Source organism: Marmota monax, unplaced genomic scaffold (assembly GCF_021218885.2).
Source record: "Marmota monax isolate L192 unplaced genomic scaffold, Marmota_monax_Labrador192_F-V1.1 WCK01_AAM20220418_F8-fsc00007, whole genome shotgun sequence".
Lineage (NCBI taxonomy): Eukaryota > Metazoa > Chordata > Mammalia > Rodentia > Sciuridae > Marmota > Marmota monax.
In genome coordinates, this window is record NW_026692781.1 from 5406448 (window position 1) to 5420413 (window position 13966).

General features: G+C 43.3%; 1 protein-coding gene across 2 annotated transcripts in view; it reads left to right on the forward strand.

Moving 5' to 3' along the window:
• The window catches only part of Myo3b (myosin IIIB), a 430473-nt gene that overhangs the window by 47845 nt on the left and 368662 nt on the right, over positions 1 to 13966 (forward strand). For both annotated transcript variants that reach the window (XM_046447494.2, XM_046447495.2), the window contains exon 7: positions 2700 to 2845. In XM_046447494.2, coding sequence (XP_046303450.1) covers positions 2700 to 2845 — 146 coding nt within the window. The remainder of the gene's footprint in view (positions 1 to 2699; positions 2846 to 13966) is intronic.

Consider the following 13966-nt stretch of genomic DNA (forward strand, 5'->3'; position numbering starts at 1 on the left):
TGTGATTTTCTGTAAACTTCCTTGGAAGGCTGAGCTTAAAGGATACATGATGAGCTGAGTTTTGGGAGAAGAATTTGACTGACAAGCGCTTTTCTGTTAATCAGACTGAGCTGAAGATGGTGTTTTATTTGTACAGGGAAGTTGAAACCAGATAAATGCTTTGAATATTTTATGACAACATTCAAAGAGTGTTAGGATGTCTCCAGCCCCACATTTGATGTGTTCTTGGAATGCCCAACATGGCTAGATGTGGATTTGAACTTCTCCCTGGGAGTCGTACTGTGGATATTGGACATTTTCATTGGGGTGCTTATCTGGAAGTGTCTCCCTTTAATTTCATGAGCATTTGAAGTCTGAATCCTTTATTGGACATGTTAGTACACACTGAGGACATTTATGGTTGTCATGGTCTGTCATTTAATTATTAGAGGTGCACTGTATATTCCAACTGGATGTAATACCTGTTAGGAGAGGGGTAGAGTCTATTTCTCTTTCTCTCACAGGGCCCAACACAGTGTCATGAATGAGGACAGTGAACTGTCTGCTGATTGATAGCTCTAAAATGATGTTTGTCTCACACTTCTGAAAATGTCATTTCTGAAAGGGAAGGTGTTGAACAGCCTTATCTTGAGCTCTTTATAAATAGTGTAGGTTGTCACCTGATTGGGGTGAGAAAAGTAAGGTCTTTGGGGGCAATGAAATGGCCTCTGTTTCCAAAATTGGAATTACTTGAACTTTAGTTGGAATGCACACTTGAAAATTATGTGTTGAAAGTATGACAGGATATTCTATGATAGGGCATTCTATTTGAACAGAGGGATGGGGCCAGGCCAAGAATGCCTGTATATGGAAAAACATTTTCCAGTTGAGAAGCCAGAAAAGAAGGAAAGTAGAGGGCAGTTGTGAGAGCAAGAGAACAAAGTCTAGGGCAAGATGGCCAACACGTTTCCCCAGGCCTTGCAAGTGCAAAGAACTGGATGTGGAAGACAGAAGGTGCACTAGTTTTCTCTCATTGCCATAACAATACCCAAAATTTAGTGGCTTAAAACAACACACATCCCTTTTTGTCTTAGTCCATTTTATGCTGCATACCTGAGACTGGATAACCTATAAAGCAGAGAAATGTATTCCCACAGTCGGGAAATCCAAGGTCAAGATTCTGGCATATGCCTGGGCCTTCTTACTATTACCACACCTGGAGGAAGATAGAAGAGAGCTTTCCATTGCTGCAAGCCCTCTGTATTGCAGTATTAATCCATTTATGAATGGAGCTTTGTCACCTAAACATTACTCCAAAGGCCCTGCCTCCCAACTCTATTGCATGGGGACTGTTTCTAAAACATGAATTTGGGGGTACACCTTTAGACCATAGGACTTATCTTCCAGTTCTCCAAAGTAGAAGTCCAGTATGAATTTTAACATCAACTTCTCCATTTGGACGTCTCCCAGATATTTCAGGCTTAAAGCACCCCAAACCTGCTTCCCCTTTTCCCTTCCCCATCTCAGGAAAAACCAATTCTGGAAGTTGCTCAGGTCAAACGCCTTGGAGTCATCCTCAACTCCTCTTTCTTATATGCCCCATTCTACCAATCCAGTTGGCTCTACCTTCAAAATTGCATCCCCAATCTGATAATTTGTCACCATGTCACATCTGGATTCCCGCAGCAGTATTTTTAACTGGTTCTCATCTTCCTCTCATGTTCCGCTTCAATCCACCTCCACACAGCAGCCAGGGTAATCCCGCTGTCAAATCTACGAGATCTGCCACTTCTCTGTTCACCATAGTCAACTGTCCGATCTCATTCAGAGCAAACGTCAAAGACATTTCAACGGGCTGAGAGGGAAGCCCCACCACCCTAGTCTACCAGATCACCACACATCAGTTGTGGGAAACTATAGTAAAGGGGGATTCTGGAAAGCAGATTTCTGGTCAAATGGAGGCACCCAGTCCCTCCATGTCCTTTGGTCGATCTCACTTTCTCCTAACCCTGCTGTAATAGTCTGAGTGTAGGGACTTTCTCTGACTCAGAGAGTTGAGGGAAACAGATTCCTCTACAGGAGGTCCATGCTCCCCAACCCAGTGATGATCCCAGGATCATTTTCTGGGTCTGCTACTTCTGTACCCCGTCAGACCCATAACTAAAGAGGCAGTTGCAAACCAGATGCTGGGGTTTGAAGAAGGGGCAGATATTCCGAGATAAAGGGAACAGGAACAGCGGGTTTGTTTCTGCTTTACATTAATCGTTTCAGACACCCAGTATCTTCCCCTGGGTGGTTTACCCTGCTGGGGATGTTGTACGGTAGTCAAGCATATTTGAGGACAACTGCTCCTTGTTGAATTCAGTAGCTGGTAAGGAAGCAAAGGGTGGACATATTTCCCTTGAAGGATAACAGCGTGGCCATCGTGTGGAATCCATTGCACTGCTTCCCCTTGCACTGGTTTTTAGTACTTGGATGGTTCAATGCATGTTTCTTGAACTAAACTGATACAGTTGAAAAGTTGACGAACATATAAGTTGACAAATCAGTCGACAAATCAGTCACAAAAAATAAGCCTTAGAATACATACATCTTATTTTCACTGGAATTTAATGTCTGCAGCTAAGGGAACCAAGAAGGGAGCTGAACTAGCCAAGGGACATTTTAGGACATTGGAGGTGGCAGGGGTTGATCTATTTTTCCCTGATTTTGTCTCATAGGTCATTGCTTGTGAGCAGCAGTATGACTCTTCCTATGACGCTCGCTGTGACGTCTGGTCCTTAGGGATCACAGCCATTGAACTGGGGGATGGAGACCCTCCCCTCTTTGACATGCATCCTGTGAAAACTCTCTTTAAGATTCCGAGGTAGGACACAAGATGGCGCTCTTGACTCATTAGTGCATTGTGAAAACATCATTAGAGGGATAATAAAGAGTTTTTACGCAATTTCTCTCCAAATCTGAGAAAGCCTGATTGCAAAATATATTTCCTTTTGGGAGAGAAGAAACCAGCGGGGGAGGGGGACACAGAGAGGATGTTTTTGAAAGATAACATAACCCAAGGAATGACAGGACCTTGTAACAATTGCGTTATTTCCAGCACTCCGATGTTTCTGAGATGTTCGTTTTTTTTGTGTTTTGCTTGAGAAGAATACAAATGCAACTCAGGATTAAGTAATCTGTTGAAACTCTGGTGTTTTCTTTTTAATTTTATGCTTTCTCAGGTATTTTGGAAATTTGGGGGGCTAAAAATGCATATTATATTGCTGTATCCACTCAGGTCAGCAATGAAATGCATCAGAAAAAATGTTCTATCAGTCATATGTTTTATTATTCATCCCTTAATTTCTGACTCAGTGGGAAGTCATGCTGAAAGGAGGTCTGTTTAGAGGGTATTTAAATGCAAGTATATTTTCTCTTCTGTGTATTCATTAGGAGGTTTGGACAAGAGGTTTTGTTGTCTTTCACTGGAATGGGACTGATGGATGGCCAGCTCAAGGTTCTAGTTAGGGAAAACTAAGTTATCCAGGGCTCCATCCGGGTCAGGGGGCAGATTGATAGATAATTTGTACTTTGCACATGCCCCATTCAAAGGCAGGCTCTGGGCAGGCTGGGGGGCATTAACTGATGTAACAATACAAGCATTGACCTTCCCTTATCTGCACAATCACACAGCTATCACAGCCTTTAAAAATTTCTCTTGATTGCAATTTGCATTTCTGATTAGTCCTATTTATATGCAGATGAGGCTCTCTGGCGTTCATCATCATAATGTTATCATTTTTAAACCTAATCCAGATGTGAACAAGCACCAACCACTATTCCAAAAATGGTTCCCACCCAAGTCCTGGTTAGTGTTTTTGTCTTTTCCAACATACAAAAACAAGTTATGAAGATTTGAGGAGCAGATGAAGCTCCCGACTTTTTAAATTAATAGTCTGGTGAGCGTTCAAAGGGATGTAAGAATGCAGGACCCAACGGCAGCATTGTGTACAGTAATATGTCAGGAAACCAGAAACAGGGTCTGAAATTATTTGTGTGTGGCTTGATTTGTTGCAAATGGATTACCTCTTGCTGTTTATTTACTGTGGCAACATACTTGCCCAAGTATCAGGGTTAAGGTGTGGCTTCTGATTAGCAAGATACGTATGTGTGTATTTTTAATAAGCGATCATTTACTTTGGTATATATTTTTCTTTCCTGTTTTTAGTATGCATTTGTATACAGACCGACCATTCAAACGTCTTACAAGATGTTAAATGTGTGCACCGCGCATGTTTAAATAGACCCTTCATCTCTAATGACTCCACTTAGCTTGCTTCTGTGCCCAGCTAAGCCTCTGATCTCTCATCATCTCTATTCTTTTGCTCCACTCATCTCTTCCGTTTTGAGAGAAGCCTCTAAATCTGAACACAAATAACTAAGCCCTTGCTCTCCTCCTCGGGTGGGAGGGTCCCAAGAGCAGGGCAATTGTAAGAAAAGGGTCCTTATCCCAATTTAGGCAGAGTCTGCTTCTCTCCTGGTGAACTCCTGCCCTTTTTCCACCTTTTGATTTCTGTGCAAAGTGATGGATCTGATGAAACCAGGGAATGTCGGCAATAATTGGTCAGCAGATTCTCAGTGCGATTGTGTGTGCTCAACATTTGCCATTGTCACAACCCTAATGGGCTGGCTTGACATTCTTGGACAGGAAGGAGGAAGATTTTTATTTTTTTAGTTAGCATATTTGTACATACTGTTTATAGTGTCCCCTCACCCCAACAAGGGGAAAACATGTTGGGCTCACCAAGTAATTTGCTTAAAACTTATCCTGTCAATTAGATTTGCATGGTTCTCTTTGAAGGTTGTGAATTGTCCAAGTATGTGTGTGCACAAATATATGTGTGATTGAGTGTGCATGCGTGAGTGTATTATTTTAATTTTGAATGCTAAAAATGTATCCCTTCCTCAGAAAAGCGCTTTGATGGAGAATGGAGATAATTAAGCATTTACATATTTTTAAAAGCCTCTCAGATGATTTATGCGGGGACTCTTTCTCTCTCTCTCTCTCTCTCTCTCTCTCTCTCTCCTCTGTCCCCTCTTCCTCTTTTTTGTTTCCTAGTAGAGAAAAACAAATGACAAATAACGACAGAAATCTTTTTGGTTTCATTTGGCTTCAGAATTATTTCTTTTCGTTTTGAATGTATTTTCAGTATTCTAGAATTCTTTTCATTTAAACAATGGGGTCCATTTGGGGATATTCTGGGATCCAGAATCTGTGATTTCCTTCTCTGGATTTCCTCACTGGTCTCTTCACTGCAACCCTTTTCTTACTGGGAAAAAAAAATTGAGTATCACTTAAGGGGAAAAAAGAAAACCCTGATTGAGATGGGGAAGAAGTGACTTTCACAAGTTACAAAGGACTTAGGGGCTAATGAGGTGTCGGTTACCTGCGAGGTGAGAGCCTCAGATGTCAACAAAGCCAGCAATTACACAGTTCCCTGGGCAGTGCTGGGAAATAGGAAGCAAGTCCTGCCTGGTTAATTTGCCTGCACACGGGTCTCCTTGCTCGTCCCCTCCCGCCTCCACCCGCCTCTCCTCTCCCCTGACCTTCACATTAGAAGATGACACACGAAGTAATCGTGACCTGTCTTTGAAATACTGTGTGACTCGCAATCTTTCCTCCGTTGCAAACACTCAGAAAGGATCTGCTGATTGGCACAGCCTTCAGTATTTGCTGAACCTGTCAGGATGTGTCATCTTGTCTAACGCCTTTGCTCCAAAAAAGTCACCCTCTCTGACTGCTGCTGCTCTGTCTGCTGCTGGTTTTCTCCAGGAGTTAGAAGAGAGGAAGAGAATGAAAACCATTTCTCTGAACATCAGTGGATTCGACTCTCTCATGACTCTGTTAAAAATTCCAAAGGCTTAGGAGGGTCCTGCAATGACCCGTGTACATTTTAATTTTTTATTTAAAAGGAGATCTGTTTTATAGATAGATTTCTGGAACCTGTAGAGTTAGGAGAATATATAATCATGTGGGACCCTTAACAACTAGGTATATTTCCTTCACTTAGAGTCTTGGATAATGACTCCTCCAACCTTCACAGAGGGGTGCAGGAAGGCGGTGTGGACCGTGTGGGTATGTGTCCTGGATGGGCACTGAGTGCTTCCTGGCCTGCCCATTTTTTTGGTGTTAGATTGCAGCCAGGTTCTCATGGCACAATTACTGTTTCCGCTTTGTTCTTGGTGGGAAGATGCAGGCTATTTTCAAGATTCCCAGCAGATGCTCTTGGCTGGAACTGGATGGGATGGGCTGGCCTGAACTTTGCAGTCCCTAAAGTCAGCCATTGCACCGTGCTGAGCAGAACTTTCCCTGCAATGCACAATCTAAGAAAAGGAGACGCGTGATAATCACCACTTCACATTTTGGCTTGTTTCCCTCACTAAATCTAGGTTGTTCAGAGTCATCTGTCCTTGACTTGGTAATTTTCTTGCAGATTACCAAAAACCAGGGGTCTTAACACAACAGTTCTGGAGGCCAGAAGTCACAGTGCAGGGGTCAGCAGGGCCACACTCCCTTCAAAGCCTCTGGGGAAGAACCCTCCCTTCCTCACCCCTGCACCCTCCTGTGGCTCCTGGTGTTCCTGGGCTTGTGGCTCTGTTTTCACATGGCCTTCTTCCCTGGGTCTCTGGCTTTTCGTTTTTGTCTATTCTGTGACTTTGGATTTAGGGCCCATCCTAATCCAGAATGAATCATCTCCAAGATCTTGCCTTAATCGATGACGTCTGCAGGGGCGCTCTTTCCACATGTGTTCAAATTCTCAGCTTCTGGGTAAATGTGTCTTCTGGGAGTTACAATTCAACTCACTACACCAACCAACTTTCATGTATGCCAGGTTCCCTGAGGAACTAATTTGGGGGCAAAATACTAGACAACTAGCTAAATGATGTTGGGGATACTAATAATAGTGCTACCTATGGCAGGCACAGCGCTCCATGTTTCACTGATGGAAAAGCATTTCATCCCCACAGCACCTAGGAGGGAGGGGCTGTCCGTGGCCACTTTTCTAGGTGGGAGAACCTGAAGCCAATGGAGGTTCAGCAGCTGGCCCCTGGCCCTGCATCTAGGGAGGAAAAATGATTTGCATCTGAGTAGTTTGACTCCAAAGCCCATACATTTTGATTCTATACTGAAAAGTTTAAACCTTTCCTTAAATTGTATTTATTAATTGGTAAATTATGTGCTGAGTACCGAGGGGACTGGAATATATAGAGATGAATAGAACATAGACTGGCCTTGAGCAGCTACTCTCCTGTATCCTTCCCTGCTCCCCACTCTAAACTGCCATTGTCAATCTGAAATTGGAATTTTTATTAGTATCAGTGGTTGTATCAGTCAGGGAACTGAGGCACAAAAATCAAGAGGGCCATCGTAGGTGAACATAGGATGTCCTTAGCTCAATTTATGACCCAGAACCCAGAAATTCTTTCCTTTTCCAAGTTCCCCTTCAAGCAACTGCCTTTTATTTCCTAATTTAGAACACTTACGACAAGTATTTGAATTAGAGATTTGCAGAACATGTTATGTAAAAGCAGAGAGGTACTTCAGGGTAGCATTCTTAGACTCTAGACATTTCTGTCCATCTCATTCTCCTTGTAAACCCCTCCCTGCCAGGCCAGGGCTATTTCTGGTCTTTCCAGCATTGACTCCCCTTTTGCCTTCCTCTATTTGTTCAAGGCCAGCTCACTCTGGGTGTTGGGGGAGGTGGAAGGCTGTTTCTGCCATCCTGAATGGGAATGCATTTTCTCATGAAACAACAATTTAATTGACTGTTTAGGAGGAAGTGATATAATAGCTGATGTTCTCTACTTTGGGTGTATTATTGGATTCTGTTTTCTAGGCTAAAGTTTTGTAGCCCAGTCTGAGAATTTAGTCTCTATTGGAACTTTATGCATATGGGGAAAAAGTAGCTTGGTAGCTTCCCAAGTTTTTAAGCTACCCATCAACAAAGTGTTCCAGAACACAATCCATTAGGAATTTGGGAGTGTCCACATTCTTTACTCCAGGACATCCTTAATTTTGCTTATCCTAACTCAGGCTTTGGTGAGGTGTGTGAGTTACAAAGATGAACAAGATAGGGTTTTTGCACATATGAGCACATAGTTCTACTGTACCTGCTCTCCTTCCCCATTCATGGCAAAGGTGAAAGGGGCAGGATTTGGATGGAGAAAAAGAGAGTAAATCAGACTTGGGGAATGCAGGGTGGGGATCCTCTTGGATTGCCTGGATCCTGTGGGTAAGAACTCAGATAGGCAAGTCACCCCTTGGAACATTTCTGAGCCTGTTTGAAAGGTCTCCTTAGGGATTCATGCCTATGATTAGCTCGCATTCTGAAGCAGAATCCTTGAGCTGAATTTCCATCTGAAGTAGGCTTTTTTTTTTTTTTTTAAGATAAAGATTCCTTTTGATTTTGATTTTCCTAATTCACAAACCAAGTCATTCCTACATGGGAAGCGCAACCCTGCCTGCTCCTCAGCTGTAGAGCATGGAGAGGCAGCAGGGAGCCCTGAGTCACCAGTAATTGTCTTACTATTACAGAATTGTCACAGGACATTTTCCCTCCAGGCTATGAAATACAAGGAAAAGAAATTAAAACTAAACTATTGTTGTGGAAGTGTAATGAGTGAGGGGTGGTGGGTGTTTAATGGCACAGTAAGGCTGGATCTGCCCTGGGGACTTTTGGTTTCTCTTTACCAACCTAGGTCACTTAGCTATTGGCCTTTTAAGCAATGAACCTACACAATCCCAGCTTCACTCATAAAGTAAGGAGTGCTAGGAGAATTAGCATCATTTAGCATTTATTGAGTGCCTAATAGCAAAAAAAAGTTTTGAAATACTCTGATAGAAAAACAATTATCTTTTATGAGTCTTTTTCTTTGGGAGGAAGATTTCTAATTCCATTGTTAGCAGACTGTGGTCCACCTCCCTCAGGATGCCTTCAGAGTGAGTTTCTGCCCCCACCCCTTGAACCCCCTTACGATATATTCTGCACCAGGCCTTGACACTCCAATTCTTTGGGAGCTCCATAGATGGAGTCCCTTGGCAGGAGTGCCCCGGAAGGCTTCCACTCTGTGGAACATGTTTCCAAATTCCTTTTCAATTTGAGTGGAGCATTTGGGGCTGTTAGTTCCTGTGGAGGTACAGCTTGCTGCCCCCCTGAGTCCTGGCAGGCAGGGGCAGTTCAGTTTTGCAAGGTTTCATTTGGGGATCAGGTGGCAAAGCAGGAGCATGCCTCCAGGGACAGCCGGTCCCCATTCGTTCTGAGGGAGAAGCCCAGCCTGCAAGAGGGGAAATACCAAAGATGCGAGGTGCTGACTTCCAGCACAATCCTGTTTCTCCCTCATTACCCTGTTTCCATTAGGTTGGCACCATGCACTTTGGCTAATTCCAGCTTAGCTTCTAGATGATGGAGAGGTAGGCAAAGAGGATAGGCAAGGAAACAGAGCTCAAAAAGGACGAAAGAGTTGAAGCACTCTGGTTTCTTTTCAAATCCAAAGTAAAAACTAAGGACTCAAGGTGAGGAATAGTTTGAACTGCCTTCGTGAGCTGGTAGGGCTGGGGCAAGACAGTGGTGGAGAGAGATGGGGTGGTAGCCTCGAGAAAAGCCCTACACGGCAGGATCTGTCCATTCCTGGAGAATCCTAGAGTGTAGCGAAGCCAGTTGTCATCACAAGGAAAACAGGGTAGTGACCAAGCTTGTGTTGTACCAGTTTTCTATGGGTGCGTAACAAATTTCCCCCAAACTCAGTTGCTTGGAGCAGCAATCGTTGATGATTTCTCGTGGATCTGTGGGTTCTCTGGGTGGTTTTGAAGCTCTTGGCTGGGCTTGCTTGTAGGTCTGTGGTCTGCTGGGGATTTGGCGGGGGCTGGCTGGGGTAGGATGGCCTTGGATGGCATGACTTGGCTGCATTCCCTTGGTTTCTCATCTCCCAGCAGGCTAGCCAGGGTTGTTCTCACATTGGTGACAGGGTTCTGAGCATAGATAAAGGAAGGAGTAGGAAATTGGGCCAGTTTCATAATCGCTTTACTGCTGAGTTCTACAGTTGATCTGCCTGGGTTCAATCAGCAGCATTATATCTTCTAGCTGTGTGAGTTCAACCAAGTGACTTCATATCTCTGGGTCCCCGTGTCCTCCCCTAGGCAATGGGGATGTGAATTGCGTCAGCTTCATCGACTTGTTGTGAAGAGTTAATGAACGTAAAGTTCCCAGAATAGCACAGAGGAAGCAGTTTTTGCTGGGAGATACCAAAGAAAAGAGCTCTAGGGTATATTTATGTTATAAGGAATTTTTGTATCTTAAGAATTGAAAGCTTCCATTTAAAAAGAGCCACCCATGAGATCAATCATTTGAAATTTCAGCTAATTGACTGATTGATGATCATACGGGGAATTATGAAGGAATGAGGTGGATTTTTCAATAAATCTTTACAACTTACTCTCCATCTGTCTGAAGGACTCTGCCATTAATATCCATGGTATCAAGAGATATGGACACCTCCCTGCCCCCCACTTTCCACACTTGAATGTTGGGTCAGGTACTGTTCATTGGGAAGCAGGGCTGGCCTCAGTCTCCATCACATGCCTATAATGTTATTCTCTGAAGGGGGGTTCCTCTCAATTCTCTTCCATGGTGGCTGTAGGCTTGGTTGATGAGTTATGTGATGAGCACTTGGCTGCCTCCTTCTACAGGGTCCTTTCTGGCCCCTTGGTAGGTTCAACCTCCTCCAGAATTCTAGAAATTTCTCATTTCCAGGTAAAGGGATAAGAGCAAGAGTCCTAGACACAGGTTCATTGACTTAAAATTGAATCATTTTGCCCCCATGTCTTCTATCAAAGTGAATTTTTTTTCCATCCTACCCCAGAAAGGCTAATCACATTGGAAGGAGGACACAGAAACCCTAGCCAGGTGAGAGGGTTGTAAGGAGAACACCTAGCTGTTCCATTTGAGTTTAGGTTTCTTGTCTGGGAGGAGCAGTGCCCAGATGCTGAGGGAACATACAGGTGAGAACACTGACCTGCTGCTAGTGATCTTAGAAGAATTCTGGAGAATAGGACCAGAATTAGAGGAGTAGAGAAGGTGTTCCAGTTCTTTGGAAGAGGAAAGAAGGCAGAATCTGCAAAGTACCATCTGGTGAGCTTAACTTTTATCCTGAGACAAGTACTAAGATCTCCCCTTAAATAGTTCGTAAATTCTCAGAAGAAAAACCTGTGATCACTAGGAGTTATCATGGGTTCACAATAGAAACAAGCCATCTCAGACTAATTTTCTTGTTGGGTGTGATTGTAAGACTGGTATGAATGGGGACTGTTTAAAACATAATATATTTTGATTTTTAGCCTTAGGTAAATTCTACTGTGACATCTTGATGGCTAAGATGGAGAAATGTGGACAGGAGAATGGTAGCTGTGATGGATTCATATCCCAGGAGGATTGTATGAAGGCGTGCTAGGTGTCGGTGTCAACACACCAGGTGGGCAGCATCCTGGATGCCTGAGTCAGGACACCATTGACTGCTCTGCCTGCTGAACATTTTCAAATATCTAATGAATTAGAGGACTTTGGTAGTCTGTCGGTCACATTCATGGGAGGGGTAGTTGGTATTCTGGATGTCAGTCTTGACATCCCAAAATGTTGTAGTTGTCAAAGACAACGGGGTTCTAACAAGCAATTAGAACTCTCAGAAACTCTGGCAAACTGCACAGGCTTAGAGAACTAGGAGTTAATAGTCTACAGATGAAAAAAAAATGAGTTTAATTGTGGCTGTAGGCTCCATAGAGGTCAAACATAAAGACAACTTTGCATGGTTAACATGAGGTTTGAAAGAGCAAATATCTACCCCAACCCCAAATTGGCTGTCTTAGTCACAAGGTACAATGGCTTCATCCTGGGCCACACTCCAAATGCCATAAGGGGGCCTTCCTCCAGCAGAGCTCTACTGGATTCCAGCAGAATTGGCAGATATCAAACTGGGATTCAGATACCTAGGTACTGTGCTCTGCTCCTGCTATGTCACTTCTTAGAGAAAAAAAAAATGGCCACCACCACACACCTCCTGTATTAATTTCCCATTGCTCTTGTAACAAAATTACCCCCAAATTTAGTGGTTATCTTATAGTTATGAAAAGTCAGGTCTCCTTGAGCTGAAATCAAGGGGTTGCAGGGTTTTATGTTCCTTTCTGCACGTTCTGGGGGAGAATCTCTTTTTTTCCTGACCCACCTTCTAGAGGCAGCCTGCATGCCCTGGTGCATGGCCCCTTCTGTCTTCAAAGCCAGCAATGGTGGGTAGAGTCTTTCTCACATTGCGTCACTCTGACACTGACTCTTCGGACCAACCCAGGCAATCCAGTATAATATTCCTATTTTTAAGGTCAGTGGATTAATGACCATAACTCTTTGCTCCCTTGCTATGAAACATAACTTATTCACAGATGCTGGGGGTTCATATGCAGACACTTTTTGGACATCTTTCTATGATGGTGCCTCAAGTATTTCCCAGGAATCTTTAGAAATCACGGATGTGCTCCTCATAGCCATTATGAGCCACCATCATTATATGACCTCTCTCCTGTTATTTCTCTTACATCTGACCCTTCTTCATCTGTATTTTCTGCCCATTCATTTACCCTCAGAATACTCTTCTGATGCCTACTGGGGCTGCTGGTTCTAAGTACCCTCCAAGCCCTCCAGTCCTAGGTGCCATGGTACTGAGTTCCAGTGAGAGGAAGGGAAGCAAATCTTCCCCTGAGCTCTGAGCTGTACTATACCACTGGGTCCCTAAATAATTTTTGTGCCCAGAGTCTTCCCATTATAATTAGTTTCTGGCCTCTTCTCTTGATGGAGTAGCGTCAATTCCTCTAGAAAAACAGGCTCTTCCATCTTTATGCCCATTCTTTTAATGACTCAGAGAGGAGGAAAACCTCCCCTACTTCCTCTAGCCTCCTCCCTATTTCCTCTGCCCAGAACCTCACCCTTTGGGCCACCGTAGTTACTAAACAGGTGCTCTTATCGTATCAACATGCACTTAAGAGAGGAGAGGAATAAGAGCGGTGCTGATGGTTCCTGTGGTCCCCAAAGTGGAAACATGAAACATTCCCTCAGAGGGCAGAGAGAAAATACTAGGACTTCTATAGTTATGTATAGGTCATCTAAAAAACCAGAGGCAAAATGTACAAATATAAAGATGAACCGTCCATGGCAGTGTTGGATGGTCCTGCCTGGGTTGGCTTACAGATGGATCAGGGATCAGCAGCAGAGGGGGCTGTAGAAGCCCTGATGGTGGGTTTGGTTGTCAAGCCTTGGAAAACACTTTCATTTAAGCGTGCCTCTTTAAGTGACTCTGTGGCAAATTCCGCTGAGTTTGAACTAAATACATCTTCACAAAACGGACAGGTGACTTTAAAAGGTTTCTACAAAGACTAAATCTAATTCTAATGTAAGCATCAGTGAACAACCCTCCAAATGGCTGAAATAAGGACACTTCTCCTAGGACAAAGCTCTTCATCTGCCACATGAGGTTCAGAGCAAAGGCAAACTAATCATATCTGCCAGGACATCATTAAAAATACAAAATCACCATTAAGACAATTTGAGATGTGGATTTACATTCACTATTGTTAATGGTGAGCCCTTTTCTCTTCCTGAGTGTACTTTGTGCATGAAGTTATTCGTATGACATTATCAAGATTCATCAGCATTCAGAAGATAAACCTCTACAAGTAAAGCACACTGTTTATTTCACTTTATTCAGTTTTAAAATTTAGTCACACATTTATACAACCAATAAGGAAGGAAGTAGTTTGTACACTCAAAAATTTCTTACTGGTAAAGTGTCACAATAGAAAATAAAACTCCTGTTCTACACCATGAGCTTTGGGCCCTAGTTCAGCCTGAATAGCTCTTTTACAATTGTTGGTCCCCTTATAATTTACAGTTACTGCTTTATACAC